Genomic DNA, 15,647 nt, shown 5'->3' on the forward strand with positions numbered 1-15,647 from the left:
AATTTACTTCAAATGTGTTTACTTATCATTTCACCTCGCACTTCCTATGGCTTCGATAATTTTGAAATTCCACCACAATATCATGTCTTGCTTCTGACAACTTATGTTGAACCGATAAGCGCAAAAGAGCAAATATTTTATTGTATTATTTTTAGAATTGGTTAAAATAAGTAAGTACACTACCATAATATAAAGTTTTGTGGTTGCATGGGGTACTGTTCTGCTACAACATTAAAACTTTACAAATACTGATAAATAAAATACTATAAATAACAGTAAATTTACCATCAAGTATAGATTTATACATTTATATATATATATATATATATATATATATATATATATATATATATATATATATATATATATATATATATATATATATTTATATATGAGATCCCGTCAACATTAGGCCTACTCTTCTTAAAGTATATTTTAAAGAATATTTTAAGCCGATCTTTTTTTTTTTTTTACAACAGACAAATATTATTTAAAATAATTCCGAAACACATTCTTGAAAAAAAAAATCTTTTCGTATTTCATTTTGGACATCGTCTTGGACAGTCCATCTGACGTAAGGCGTCGTCAGTTGGTGACGCTGTGTCTCTTTGTTGGCTTAGCAGCAGCGACGTTTTGTTGTTATTTTCGCTGCAGCTGAAAAACAGGCTCGGATAATTTGGGTTCTCGTATTATTCCGCAATCACCATTTCGCACCCTTTAGCCCTGTAGGTGTGCTTGTCACAAGTTGATAACCACCACAGGAATGGACTCAGACGAGGGATATAATTATGAATACGACGACGAAGAGGAGGAATGTAGCGAGGACAGCGCCGAAGAGGAGCCCGAGGACGACACCCTGGAGCTCGGAGAGGTGGAATTGGTCGATCCCGTGGTGGCCGGTGGGGAGCGAGACGAGTGCGGCGAGACTGGTGGCGGTGGCCACAGCCATGGCGACGAAGATGAGGAGGACTACCGCTTCGAGGTTTTGACTGCCGAACAGATCCTCCAGCATATGGTGGAGTGTATCAGGGAGGTCAACGAGGTCATCCAGGTAGGTATTTTGGTATGTCAGTGTCAGGAAAGACCGGGGTCCGGGTTTAGGTGAAGCGTTATCAGGCCATGGACGTTAGCTTAGCCTTAGCTTTGTAGGAGTAGTTTACTTGCTGGAAGTTGACAGATTCAATAGAAGGCCAAGATTAACACAAGATGTAAATTGTTTATTCTGAATTTAGCCTTTATCGGTATCAGTATCATACAATACACATAAAATCATGTAGGTAGTTTTCAATGTGAATGGTAAATTGACAATTCAAACACTAATTTTGTTCCAGGAAGTAGTCTAATCCCTATTGAGAAGTTGGCAGTAACGGTTGCTAAGCTAGTGTTAGCTCGCAGTTAGCCAGCTAGCTAACTAGCAAATTGCAACCGTGAACCTAGCATTTTACCGGTAAGACAACTTCATCACTTAGTTCTTAAAAAGACCAGTTCATTTTGAGTTTGAAATTATTAATATTACAATGTCATAGTGATGGTAAAATAACATTTTCGTCAACTTGATTTTATACCTGGGCGAAAGGAATAATAATCGAGTTGGTTAGCAAGTTATCTATACGCTAGGTTAGTTACGTTATCCTTCACATGCCCCATTAAAAATACGACTGGTTTAATGTTTCGTAGAGGTGTGATCTCGCTTGAATTTCAAGTAGAATGTTTATGAGAAACTCTTTGGTAGCGACTACCTTTCGGCTTATTCTGGGCCTCCATTTCCTCTCACTTACGCTAGCTACTCTTGGGAACAAGTGCTTTCGGTACAGTTAAATTCTCATTTACGTGTTCATTTAAAACGCTGTAGTTGTAACTTAAAACATAGTAACATGACATTTATGCATAAGCGCTGTAGAGTACCCATAATGTGCCATAACCAATCCCAAACCCCACATTTGAAATCAGTGGTCTACTTAAAATACATCTTATGGCTTGCTCTGTTTTCTTTTAGTAAACCTTGGGGTACCAATAAATATCTTGTAAAATATACATTCACGTTTCTCTCTCCGTTCTGAATGAATTCAGTATGGTATATGTGAAAACAGAATGGTAATGAGATTTTACTTGTAAATGCACATAGTTCCTCTTCTTATCATGAAGACCTTTAAGAGATAGTTTCCTGTTGCTCAAGGATTTGTAAATTGTCCACGACTACACAGCAAACTGTAAAAAAACATAACATAACCTGCATGGTCTTTGCCACAGAATACTGAGTGGTAGTTTAGTCTGCAATTATGACTAAGGTTAGAACAATATTAACACCTCTCAGTGTTATTCTGTCTCTAGCATCAAATTATTTGCCCTTCATGTGAAGCTGAAGCTGTGTATTCTAATTCCACGTTATCTGGGTGTTTAAAACTGTTGAGCGGCAAACGAAACATTAAAAACACAAAACATAAAAGTAGAAGAAGTAAACATAAAAGAAAAATCATAGGCCTCGGTGGTAGAACAATAGCCATCTGTTCCTCTGTAAATACTTGAAAAATTATACTGTTAATAGTTTAGTTTAAGTTAGGCAAAAGAAAACAGGCGTGAAAGACAAGACAAACACACCAAGTATGGTTGTACGAACAAACCCTAAGCATGCTCCCTTGTGGATCATATCCCCTGATAATGGAGCTGCAACACTGCAAACAGCCAATCATTTAACAGATGTGTTGTCTCGTTTGCAGAAACAGACCCATGAGGGAGTAAGAAAATTAGTGCCGACTTGGATTGTGATGGCACACAAAATAACAGTTCAATATGCAACTGAGTTTACAAGTCACAGTCTATGTTTTTGGTACAAAGATAAGATATAAAATTGCCTAGTTTTTTTCTTTTTCTCATTTTTTCCCCCTGTTACACAGTGGTTCAGTGAACAAACTATGTCTCTGTGCTGCCATAACCAGTAACAGCCTATTTATAAAGAGCATAAAATACTTACTCTAGTAAATAAAAATACAAATTTCTAAGTTGCAGTATATTTTTGTAATAAATGCTAATATGAAGTGCTGACTGAAACAAGGATAGAGGGGCTCAGTGATTTCGAATGTCTTTCAACCTGTGGTCACACCATGGTCACATAACTGGCACAACAATAATAATAATAATTAAAAAAAAAATACATGGCATTAGTCATAACTCTGTCCCCAAATGGATAGATGATGCTCTAAAGCCATGGGCAGCTGGGTTTGTACACCACTGTTATTTATTTGTACCGGTGATGTGAAGGTGTTAGTGTGCCATCTCAAACATATGGTACACATAAGCTTTCCTCTCATGATCCACATGTCTTTCGGGTATCGTTGGCATTAACAGATTATAATGTTTCCAAACAGCAGACTTTAATGATGGTAGAGGATTGTCAAGCTCTGTGTCGCAAATATCAGTGGTTGCTCCTTCGATTGTCTGCTGCTGATCATAATATAGCCCGCCAGTAAAACCAAAGTAGAAGACAATTGTAGATTCTCATTTCTCAGCTTCTATAGAAACATTCCCTGGTCGCTAGGAGACACATGCTGAGTTCATGATCACTTGAAATTCCAACCCTAAGATTGCAGACATCATGGCGTTCATGCTGAAGTCAACTCAAAGGGCAAACAAAAGAGGATACCCTCAAAATCACTTGGTTGAGGTAGTCCTTCTGGAAGTTGTTCACCAACCACCAAAAAACAATATTTAAAACAAAGAAGGAAATATCAAAAAACACAATAAAACTACTGTGTCCTTACCATTAAGGATGACGGCCATATTTATTGTTCTTGTTGACACCAAGTCAAAGAAATCAGAGCTTTGAAAAGATACGTGAGTTTCAAACTGCGAATTTCTGAGTTATACATCATTAAATCAGGTTTCTATATTCAGAGCTTGTTTTTATCCGACTTCTGAGTTGTCCTGAACACAGCAACAGACATGGTGGATATTTCACAAGCCCGGACACAATGGATTCTTTTTCTCTGCTCCTAAGTGTCATGCTTTCGAGTCTTCCTCACCGCTATCGCCAAGTGCTTGCCCATGGGGGAATGTGGGTCTTTGTAAATAATAAAATGTACACCCAGTTTTACCATCAAAATTTATTTGTGGTTAAATTTTTTTAATGAATAGATAAAAGGTAAACCCACTCTAAATTGGCAATTAACTCCTTTCCCAATCCCAAGTCTTCAACTTTGCCTCCCAAACCTAAATTAGTTTGGCTATTTCAGAGAAACACCTTTTCAGTTTGACAGATATACAGCTTGACCCTTGCAGTATCACATAATGTGTGTATCTTAAACATGTTATCATAGAAGATATACTCTATGACCTTTTATTTTATTCACATCAGTGTGTATACAAAAACGGCATGAAATCAGTTTTATGTGCCTGAACAGGTATGAAAACAATTCACTTGGCTTACATTCTCTAATCAAGTTGATGATACAATATTGTACGCTTCCATGTAACTGTCATTCCCATAAAAAAAGAAACAAGCACTGTATATTTTAATGTGAATGTGGCACCCAGAACACAAACTATCAAAGTTCTGTCTTGTTGACCTGAATTATATACTGTACATAGTTTGTTCAGGGGGAGACCCCATGAAATCCTGTAACAGTAGACGAGGGATTAAAGTTCTTAGTCACTATGACAGATCATTATTTATGGTTGTGCAAGTTTTGCTCCCTTCATGTGTGTTTGACTCAACACACAGAGCAGCAAGATCATGTTTTATCTGAGTTTAATGACAAAAGGAAGACCATTAAGTTTGCAGGCGATGTCCTGTGTGCACAGTCCAAACCTGCACTTTTTCCTCTTCGTTTGCGGTGTGATAAGTCTGTGCAGCAGTGACTGGCGCTAGGCGCAGCTCCCCTCCTGGGGGGCAGATGAACTGCTGGTCCTCCATGCAGCGCCCTTCGCCTCATTGCAGTTGACTAAACATGACCAGGTTTTGGGTTAGTCTTCTTTATATCAAAACCTCTGGGAACTGATGCCCTGAAAAATTGACAGTACTTGATACAGTACTTTCCATTCTTTAAAAAACAAAAATGCATGTAAAACATACGCGCACTCCAATGTGCCGGCATCTATACTGTGTTTTACAATCGTAGATGCAGAATATGGTAGTAATTCAGTGTAGTGTTACTGGCATTGTTTTTCAAAGAATCTTAAGTTTCACTGCAGGGTTTTTGTTTGTTTTTTTGCTAAAAACAGCCAATGGATGTTTTCGCTGATTGATTTTTTTTTTCTTCTTGCTGAGTGTTTGTGTGCCCTGATTGCACATGTACAGATTGGAGATGAGTTGAATAAAAAAAATCTAAATGTTTGAGGAGCTAGGATGAAAATTCCCCATTCATTGGGCATGATGGGTCACATACTTTGAACACAAAACTTATGTGAATCATAAGCTATGGCCTTGAGTCATAGAACGCAACACAGTGAACACCTATCAGAGAATTTGGACTGATGACCTTGACAGCAGCCTCCTCCACCGTATGCCTAGGTGCATTGCAGAACAGTAGTGAGTTAAAACGTTTTGATAAGGAAGGTGAAGACTTTTTTATCGTCTTACTGTCTTGTTTTGCACTGAAAGATAAAATAATGACCCCCAGCGTGAGGCTTAGTTTTATAACGTAAGGCAAAACATCACCATTAAAAACAAGTCGGTGTCAATATGGCTGTGCTTTACAGAATGATGCAGTTTTGTTGTGCAAAAATCAAATTGGCGTGACCATGCTTAAAGCTTTTATCCACCCCAAAATAGACTTTATGTGAAATTAATTTGGTTTTGTTGTCCGTTTAAAAAAAAAAGAAAAAGAAAAAACGAGCAGAGGCTGCACTTACAAACAAAACTGAGGTAGATGTGTTTTATTTTATGTCTTTGACATAAAAATGAATCTTCAAATTGTTTCCAGTCACGAGTTTTCACAAGCTTGCCAGTAATTATTGTTAAAATCTCTCATTTCCCTTTTCTATCTCATCACTTGTGCAATTTGGGTTTACTCCATTGTTGTCAATAAACAAAGTCAAAAATAACACTGAAAGTACAGCTTGGCGTTTTTGCTCACTATCGTGAACTGCAATTAAAAAAAAACAGTAGAGATGAACTTTTTAATTTTCTTCAGTTGGTTTCAGAGAGGAGTGGTACAACTATGACTAATTGGGGGTGAATATTCCATTGTATTTTACTCTAAAGGAAGTGAAGATTTAAAAAAGTATCTGTTAACCTCCATTATTTCTGACCAAATGTCTCTGATTTCCCCAGAATCCTGCAACAATAACGCGCATCCTTCTCAGTCACTTCAACTGGGATAAAGAAAAACTAATGGAAAGGTAAGAATCTCAGAAGTCTGTATTTGCAACCTTTAATCTTGACAGAAAACCAGCTGCTGGATTAGAAAATCCTGGGAGTTCTCATGACCTAATGTCTTGTTTCTGTACAGGTATTTTGATGGCAATCTGGACAAGCTTTTCTCTGAGTGTCATGTCATTAATCCCAGCAAGAAACCCCGGATCCGTCCTCCAATCAACACAAGATCATCGGCACAGGACATGCCATGTCAGATCTGCTATCTGAATTTCCCCAACTCTGTGAGTTGCTTAGTGACACCAGCAGCTTGTTGCGCCAGCTTAATGTGTGTGTTCTAAATTGTGTAAAGATAAGGATTTTATTGATAATATTGAAGACACTTTAAAGAGTGTCTTGTCTTAGTGGAATCAAGGCACATTTGTTTTGTTTTTTAATTTTATTAGATAGTTACAGTAAAGAAATGACTGGGGGAGGGGGGGTGACATGCAGAATAGGACCCTGGGCTGGAATTGATCCCTGATTCTCTGTGTGGTCTTGGCCATTGTGGTATACTCTTAACTGATGCACCATGCACATTTTAAGTATGGGATGTAAGATACCTGTTAATCAAGCAATGTCATTTACAGTAGAGTGACTTTTTCCCCTTGAACTGCCAGTGATTGTAATCATGAATTTCTCAGCTAACCGATTTGGTCAAAATAACCAGAAGGGGATGTTTAATCTGTCAATGCATTCATGAGCAATGTTCTTATTAACATATTCGAACGTGCAATTTGAAGTGTTGCATCACTAAAGTTGATTGGAAACCTTAAAAATAAAAATCTCTTAACTGAGAAAGTTATGATACCCGAAGGTGGCTTTTGCCCTTCTCAAACTTCACTTACAAATGTGTTTGGCCCCAATGACTTAACAGAGGACCTCAAAATAAATGTAAAATATTTGCAATATGGCTTACTCTGATTTTCAAATAGCGAGAAGGAACAATATTTGAGTAAAGCTAATGTGTGTGTGTGTGTGTGTGTGTGCGCGCGCGCGCAGAACTGTCCCGCCTACACATCATAGTTTGTTGACTTAAGAAAACATTTGATGGAGGTCCCCAGAAAAATAAGCCCATTAGCACTGAAGTGGTTTTTCCAATGAAAATGAGAATAGTGTTGTGAAAATTTACATTCCCACTATTATTGCCAATCTTCTTGCAATATTAGTCAAAAATAATCCCATCATAATCACACAGTCCTAAACATTCACGATAGAATAAAGATACTTCCTTTCTCCAGTCATACATTGATTTTACTCTGGGCTGTGGATGGCCTAATGCTGTGTAATATTTAAATGGGAGGCCAAGAACTGCTGTTCCTAAAATGACACGTGTGTAACTGCAGTAACTGAAGATTGTCCTTGAAACAGACATATATGCAATCAGTGTCCTGCCCATAAACCTCACAAATTGATATGTTTTAATACGAGCTTTGAGCCGGTTGGAAGAAATGAAGAATTCAAACCGCTTGCTTGTTCTCCCAGAGGGAGGATTGAAGACAGACTGAAACTCAGCACGTGTGTCAAATGAGGGACTAACGTCCAATATGTGCACAACCAGCAGTGGATGGAAACGTGCATACTTGCATTTTCTTTTGCCAATTTCTAAAAGTTTGGACACAATTTAAGCTACATTTGAATGGAAACCCAATTACTGTATTAGCTCTCAAGTGCGTAAGATAGTATTTTCGCATACTAATTATAATCAGTCTCTACAGATGGAAATTTTAACGCCAATTCTGCCATTGAAAGACACATTTTTGGCAGCCTTTAAGTGATTAGAATATGATTTACACCCCAGCCGTGATAAAGATGAAGGGTTTGAGCAGAATTTTGGTGGCCTGTAGACAGCTACTCACCAGCTTATGGCTTTGCTAGTTGCAGAGAGGATGGAGGACAGGGTGGGAATAGTTGGTGTCTGGAGTGGTCTTGGGCAGGTGCGGGAAGCACTGATGTTTGCATGGTCAGCAGGCTTTTTATGTTACCGTTTCAAAAACGTGGCATGTTAGCTACAGGTGGTGTCAGACGGTGCTGAACAGCTTTCTGTTCCTCCAGTAACAGATCACGTCACAGTTGGAACAAGTAACCTTAACTTGACATCTTGATTAAAACTGGAGTACAACAGAATCAAGTTTTGGTGTTTGCTTTTCCCCACACGCTGTTGGAATTTTATATTTCTAACTTGACAGACTTGACGGAGATGGATTTTTATTATTCGTCTTAGTATTTTCATGTTTTAACATTGCAAAGGTTGGATGTTCTTTTTATACACAAATCAACAGAATACACGTGTTATTTTAGTCGATGAATTGAATAATTTTGTTGTTATTCCACATGAACGGCCCATCATATGACCACTTAGATTTACCTGGAGAAGTACATATCATTGTGAAATGTCTTATTTGAAATCAAGGTAGCTGTTTCTGTTCTTCAGTATTTTACTGGCCTGGAGTGTGGACACAAGTTCTGCATGCAGTGCTGGGGAGATTACCTGACTACCAAGATCATAGAAGAAGGAATGGGACAGGTACACATGTCAATCAATCTTTTAGTTTGAGAGCCAGGTATCAGTGTTTCTTCTAGCAGTCTGACTAATGCTTTGTTTCTGTTTTGCCCCACAGACCATTTCTTGTCCTGCCCATAGTTGTGACATTTTGGTTGATGACAACACGGTCATGTGAGTATATATGTTCTTAACTTGTACTCATGTTGTCTGTTGGTTAGAAAATATCTGAATGCATAGGCGTAACTGAGCAATGAAATAGAGGACACAACAATTGTCAATTGTTTCTTTCTTCTTCTTCTTTTTTTTACGTTATCAAGGAGTTTTATGCAATTAATTCGTATACATTGTTATTACAGTTGAAATCAAACCTCATTGCATTGAAATCAAGTTCATACACAAAGTCAAACAAAGCGATGTTATGAGAGCCTGAAAGGCTTTGCTGCTGTCAAATAAAATACTTTTTTATTAAATTGTTTATTAGTTTTTTGAACACGTGAAGAAGAAAAGGTATACATTGGATATGTAACATATAATGCTTCAAAGACAACATCTCATGTATGAGGGGTCTTGTAATACTTAAATATTTTTCAATGTGTATGTTAAACCTTTAGCGCAAACTGATATACTTCTATGCTGGAGCGTATGGGCATTAATCTCCTGCTCCAGCTCTAAGCTTACAGTAATTGTCTTAACCTACATATTGATATCACCAGCTAACAAGTTACTTGATAGTTTTCATTGATCAGTGAAGAATGCAACTCACTCAGAAGCAGATCCTCTCGCTTTATTTATTTATTTTCGTGAAATGTATCCCATGCCTTTCATCCAGTGAGCCAGTGTTGAACTTCTGGTTTTATGTGATTTGCCCCTTCAGTTTGACTGAGAGGCAAAGTATGCCACATCATGGCTGCCATTAGAAGCTGAAGGCTAAACACTGACACGAGTCTTTGTGCCACTCCTGTGGGTCTAGGGCCAGTTTCAGATGGGATCAGGTGCTGCAGCTGTGATGTCATGTCCAAATATTCATTCTGCTATACCGTCTCATAACATTACGACATCAAGCTAATCCAGAAAAATCCATTTTTTTTCACAATTTGTTTGTGTTCCTCACCACTGCTTGTCATAGACTATTTATGAGAAAGTAATCTTTTACCAGTCACCTCATTTATGAAATGAAGTCTAATAAATCATCCGAATTCTCTTATAGGCGCCTCATAACAGATTCAAAAGTGAAGTTGAAGTACCAGCATTTAATTACAAATAGTTTTGTAGAGGTAAGCTTTGAGCTTTTTTTTTTTCAGTGTTGAAATGGAACATAACACCTTGATGTATCATGTGCTACTGTTGATGTTTGCAATATTGCTAAGAGCCAGGGGTCTTCTTTCTACTGAAGCAGTCGTGAAACTATGAACATTTCTCACTTTCATCACTTTTTAAGTGCAATCGACTGTTAAAGTGGTGCCCTGCGCCAGACTGCCATCATGTTGTCAAAGTCCAGTACCCAGATGCCAAGCCCGTGAGGTGCAAGTGTGGCCGTCAGTTCTGGTAAGACAGAAAATGATTGTGAAATTATGAAAAACAGTTTGTTGCTTGAAAGCTGGTCATTTTTAGGTATAATCATTTTTTTCCCCATCTCATACCTCCTATTACAGCTTCAATTGTGGAGAGAACTGGCATGATCCTGTCAAGTGCAAGGTACATGGGTGGATTATGTGATCAATTTACAGGTTAACGATGTAAAGATGAACCTACTGCTCCAGTGTCTTGAGTGAAGTTTTATTTGCTTCAGTTGTTGAATAATTTCTGGCACTGTTCATTTTTTTAGTGGCTGAGAAAGTGGATTAAGAAATGTGATGATGACAGTGAAACTTCCAACTGGATTGCCGCAAATACGAAGGTATGTTATTGAAGAGGTCCGTTAGTTCTGCCTACTTTCTCAGTTCATACATATAAAACCACCTGAAAACATTTAAGCTGAATTCTGACTGTTCTCCATCTGAAATAAAGATACGTAGGAAAACTTAAAGGCTGATAGATTTATTTATCTATGACTTTGTGGATGAGCTGAATGGTGGTAGTATGTAACTTCATCTTCACAGCCTATATTTACTTCTGAGTCACTCTTTCAGAACATGGTTGTAAAGCTGTAATTATTACTTTCCTTCCCTTGGCAGGAATGTCCAAAATGCCATGTGACCATCGAGAAAGATGGTGGCTGCAATCACATGGTTTGTCGGAACCAGAACTGCAAAGCTGAGTTCTGCTGGGTCTGCCTGGGTCCGTGGGAACCCCATGGTTCTGCCTGGTAAGAGTGAATGGCTTTTAGTGTTGATTGTGGTCTGAATGTCAAGTGGAACTGATATGAAAGGACTTTGACAAGAGAAGCTCCCTGACATCCTGACAGATGTGCAAACAATGTTCTTAATTTCAGATATTGATCATGGTGGGCCTATAGAACAGGCTTGTCAGTGACAGCCTGGATTAACTTCTCCTTGGTCATTGTTGACAGTGTGCATATTGTAAGATCAGCCTCATTGCAGTGGTTGCCTGTGTGTGTGTGTAGGGGGGGGGTCTCCAGGGATGGGAAAGAATGTGAGAGAAATGAGAATAAACTCATTTACACATACATTCATACACTGTTCACAGATGCAGCTATGCATGGTGCTAATTTGCTAACAGTCAGACCTGTTAATCCATTAATGGTAAGAGCATCTGGAGCAGTTAGAGTTCTTGGAGAAGTCAGAGCCACTGCTGCCCTTTGAATGGTCATTGCACAACTGACATCTGAACTGATAAATCTACGCATGACAAAGCAGAAAAATGGTGTTATGGTGTTCTAGAAAAGACTGTTGATGGTTTTGCTCTGGCTTTAATGTCTCAGGTACAACTGCAATCGCTACAATGAAGATGATGCCAAGGCAGCCAGAGACGCTCAAGAGGTAATCAGAATCAGTTTGATATGTTACATTTTAGAACTTTTGAACTCAGCTTGATATGTCAAAGAAACCTGCTGGGAAACATTTTGGTCCATCCCAATGTGACCAAGTACATTAACACTAAAATACCTTTTAAAAATGTATGAAATTATATAGAACTGAAAAAAAAATTGTGTGCAACTAAGTGGCTACTATTTCAAATGTTACAGAAATCTTACATTTCCATACACCCAGTATTTTTTTAATCCAGATCCATGTAAGCTGGCCACAGTGGGGTGGAAGTGATACTGGGTTGTTGCTGTGTCATCCTGACAGTCAACCTGACAGTCAACCCTACCTATGTCTGAAGTGGCGCTCTACTCTCTGTACTCTCATGTATGATCATTGGTATGAAATAACTCCTCCAAATAAACCCAACATCTTTGCAAAATAGCAGACAAAAAAAAAAAATTGCGGTACAGGCCAGTTGAGACTGGAGGGCTTACTCCAAGGTTGGCAGGTACGCACAAACACAATCAATTGTTACACTCTGAAAATGGACGTCCTGCCTGAAACATCTGCCAAGCTACGGCCCTGCGATGTTTGAAGAATTGTAGTTGAGTGAACTTAAATGCACGTGTGTGTGTGTGTGTATGTGTGCGTGTGCAGCGCTCCAGGGCAGCCTTGCAGAGGTACCTATTCTACTGCAACCGCTACATGAATCACATGCAGAGCCTGCGCTTCGAGCACAAGCTGTATGCTCAGGTCAAGCAGAAGATGGAGGAGATGCAGCAGCACAACATGTCCTGGATCGAGGTGCAGTTTCTGAAGAAGGCTGTGGATGTGCTGTGCCAGTGCCGCTCCACACTCATGTTCACTTACGTCTTTGCCTTCTACCTCAAGAAGAACAACCAGTCAATTATTTTTGAGGTATGGTTGAAGGAGAAAATGTTGGCTTCTGGCTCATTAATGTGTTCTGTAGTGCTGTCATTTTCCTCTCTGTTGAATATTTATTTTCATAATTTGTGTCTGAATTGGCAATAGAATTTTTTCCAATAGAGGAATTCTTAGCCATTTGAAACATTAACCTTAAGTAAACACACTGTTCGACAAATTAGAGGACAAAAAACAAATAATATAATATTTGATTATCTTGCCAGAGGGGACTGTGCATTACCGTCAGCGTCCTCTCTGGCGCACATAACTCACATCTCTCCCTTCTCATTTATACACACACTCAGTTGCTCTTCCACTGTCTCTCCCCCTCTTTCCTCCTGAAACACACACACACAGACACACACCCCTACCTATTTGGGAGGACATCCACCTGGCTCTTCTGTCTTTTGGGGCGATCAGAATTGTTCAGCCAGAGAGATAAAGAACAAAGGGCTATTAATCTCCTGAATTTTGTGAGGGGAAAATGGGAGGAAACTGGCCGATAAATTAGCTGCAGGCAAACTCCTAATCTTATGGGGAATTTATGATTTATAACTGATATTCCTTTCTTAAAATCTACTCTGTGGCAAAAAAGATTAATACATTTTTGATTCATCAGAACAACCAGGCAGACTTGGAAAATGCCACAGAGGTGCTGTCTGGCTACCTAGAGCGGGACATCTCCCAGGATTCTTTGCAGGATATCAAGCAGAAAGTACAAGATAAGTACAGGTGGGCAAAGAAAAGAAAGGCCTCTGTGTCTTCCACTGTCAAGTTTGACTTTTTTTCTGATTATAATTATACTTTTATTTTTGTTTCAGATACTGTGAGAGCAGGCGAAGAGTTCTGCTACAGCACGTGCATGAAGGCTATGAGAAGGACTTGTGGGAGTACATTGAGGATTGAGGACACGTCCCAATGCAACGGACTCTTGAGTATCTTGACAAAATAGAGCGCTGATGCAATTTAACAGGGCAGCACGGGCCTTCTGCCGCCTCTCTTTTGGCAAACCAACCACTTTTGCATCATTTTTCCTGGATTTGTTTAACAAAATCTAAGTAAATTATATTTAAATAAAAAGGTAGAGTAATAAAAAGAAAGTGTACTACAGTATTGTTAGCAACAGAGTGGAGTCTTGAGAAAGCAGAAAATCCATCTTAAACAAATACATCCTTTTGGCTTGTATTGTAACACCTCCCCTGAGCTATCTTACTTTCCTGTTTTTTGCTTGTGAATCTTCTGTTTTGATTTTGATTTCTTTTTCTTTTTTTTTTTCTTTCTTTTTTTTCCATTAGTGTGAAAATGTTTTCAACACAGCTTTAATTGTTCTGGCCATGTCTGCAATATGCGGTGAGATCCTTGTCTGGGTGACTGAATGTTGATTGGTTGTTTGCAAAGGGGCAAAGACATTTCAGAGGGAAAAAGGAGGGAAAAAAAAACATCAAAAGAACAAAATAGCAAGTCTGTATTTTTCAATTTGTAAATAGTTCATATGCATGGAAGTTAAAGACCAAGAGTGGCACGTGTTTGCATAATTTTGAAATATTTATTCTTTACAAATATTCAAAAAGGTTTACTTTTGCCATGTAGGTTGAGTCTTTACTCCTTCCATTGTGTGTGGGAGTGTGGAGATCCTTGGCAATAAGGCATTCACCCTATCATCCTCAGCCTCTTCGGAGCAGTGCACAAGTTACACCTTATCAGGAACTCTTAATGGGGAGAGATAGAAAGAATTTCTCCTAGTTGCCAAGTGATCAGATAAAAGGACTCCGGTGAAAGTACACATTTAGCTTAGGAAGCCAACAGCAGAAAACCGTTTTTCAGTTCAAAGGTAAAAGGTAGAATGTGTTGGCTCTGTGTCCCTTTTATTCTAACCTTTTGCAGTATCCTCTTAGTTGTTTCTAGAGGTATTAAACATTAAAAATACATCACCAATTATTTGCAAGAGCCAAGATGAGTGACATTCACTCTTTTTTTCCATTCTTTCCCGCCATGGCTTGAGGTAGCCCTCTTAGAGCTCAGCTTGCACCTTGGGGATTGAATGAGGGTAATAGAATGTACTGACAGCACAGCTTTGGAGTGCTGCTAATTGGGCTCGATCACTGTCAAACAGGGTCAGGCATTTGCATCATTCTCGCAGGGAATATTTGGATGGCGAGGGCTCGCACTGGTCTTGCTTCTTTGAAGAGATCTCTTGCCTTGCAGTGAGACTAAACATTGCTTTAAACCAAGACTTGCAGGACCCTTAGACAGATGAGGAATATAGGGCAAACTTCTAAAGGTTGTAGGACTGTTTTATAACGCTGTTATGCTTTTGCATTAAGGACTGTATTTTTCACACATGGGTTGAGGATTTGACATTGAAATGTCAGTGCCCCTACAGGTTTTGCATTGTTCTGTGTGGTGGTTGCTCTGGATGTCAAGCTCTCTGCTTGTAAATGCTCATTCATGTCTCTGCAATATGGCAGTCATCACAAGTTTGACTAGAGGGGACATGAATTCACAGGCACTGATGCAAGTCAGAAGATGACACCAAAGTGTCAGCCATTATCATAACACATCCTTTGCCCCAGTTCCAGATCTTGGGGAATTCTCTCCCAAATGCTTCTTATGTGTTCAAACTTATTATTTTATCCTAGCAAAATTATAAACTGTATTGTTTATTTGAATAAATGTCATGAGAAATCTCATTTTCGGGAGTTTTCTGTGTGTCATTAGAGTAGTAGCCATATTAAATATCCAAATATCCACCATTCATTTCTGCGCTATGTATTTTGCAATGTAGTGTACTACAAAACCTTAGCAGAGGTGTGGTTGTCTTCCAGAATAGCAAATTAATTTGGTCAGTTTCATGGAGTCATTTTAGACACAAAAAAAAAAATGTTGTTGCACCAGTTTTACTTGCACATTGTGAGACAACGATTGGGTGGTTGTATGATGT

At 38.7% G+C, this 15,647-nt stretch overlaps 1 protein-coding gene across 1 annotated transcript; it reads left to right on the top strand.

Moving 5' to 3' along the window:
• The first annotated feature begins 595 nt into the window (after nt 1-595).
• arih1 (ariadne ubiquitin-conjugating enzyme E2 binding protein homolog 1 (Drosophila)) lies at nt 596-15,396 on the top strand. Its single transcript, XM_086209074.1, has 14 exons — nt 596-1,051; nt 6,269-6,336; nt 6,447-6,594; nt 8,784-8,876; nt 8,971-9,026; nt 10,063-10,129; nt 10,294-10,400; nt 10,508-10,550; nt 10,681-10,752; nt 11,030-11,160; nt 11,737-11,794; nt 12,440-12,700; nt 13,326-13,438; nt 13,528-15,396. Exons 1-14 carry the CDS (start codon nt 764-766, stop codon nt 13,610-13,612), a joined length of 1,590 nt encoding a protein of 529 aa, XP_086065200.1. The 5' UTR covers nt 596-763; the 3' UTR covers nt 13,613-15,396.
• Nucleotides 15,397-15,647: the final 251 nt, after the last annotated feature.

Source organism: Aulostomus chinensis, chromosome 7 (genome assembly GCF_037954235.1).
Source record: "Aulostomus chinensis isolate RoL2024-O1b breed Wild chromosome 7, RoL_Achi_v1.0, whole genome shotgun sequence".
Taxonomy (NCBI): Eukaryota; Metazoa; Chordata; class Actinopteri; order Syngnathiformes; family Aulostomidae; genus Aulostomus; species Aulostomus chinensis.

What these genes read in the sequence shown, in the direction of transcription:
- arih1 (XM_086209074.1), top strand. Translation starts at nt 764, where the DNA reads ATGGACTCAGACGAGGGATATAATTATGAATACGACGACGAAGAGGAG. An exon ending in TAGAAGAAGGAATGGGACAG is followed by an intron (nt 8,877 to 8,970) that starts GTACACATGTCA and finishes TTTGCCCCACAG; the next exon opens with ACCATTTCTTGTCCTGCCCA. An exon ending in AAAGTACAAGATAAGTACAG is followed by an intron (nt 13,439 to 13,527) that starts GTGGGCAAAGAA and finishes TTTTTGTTTCAG; the next exon opens with ATACTGTGAGAGCAGGCGAA.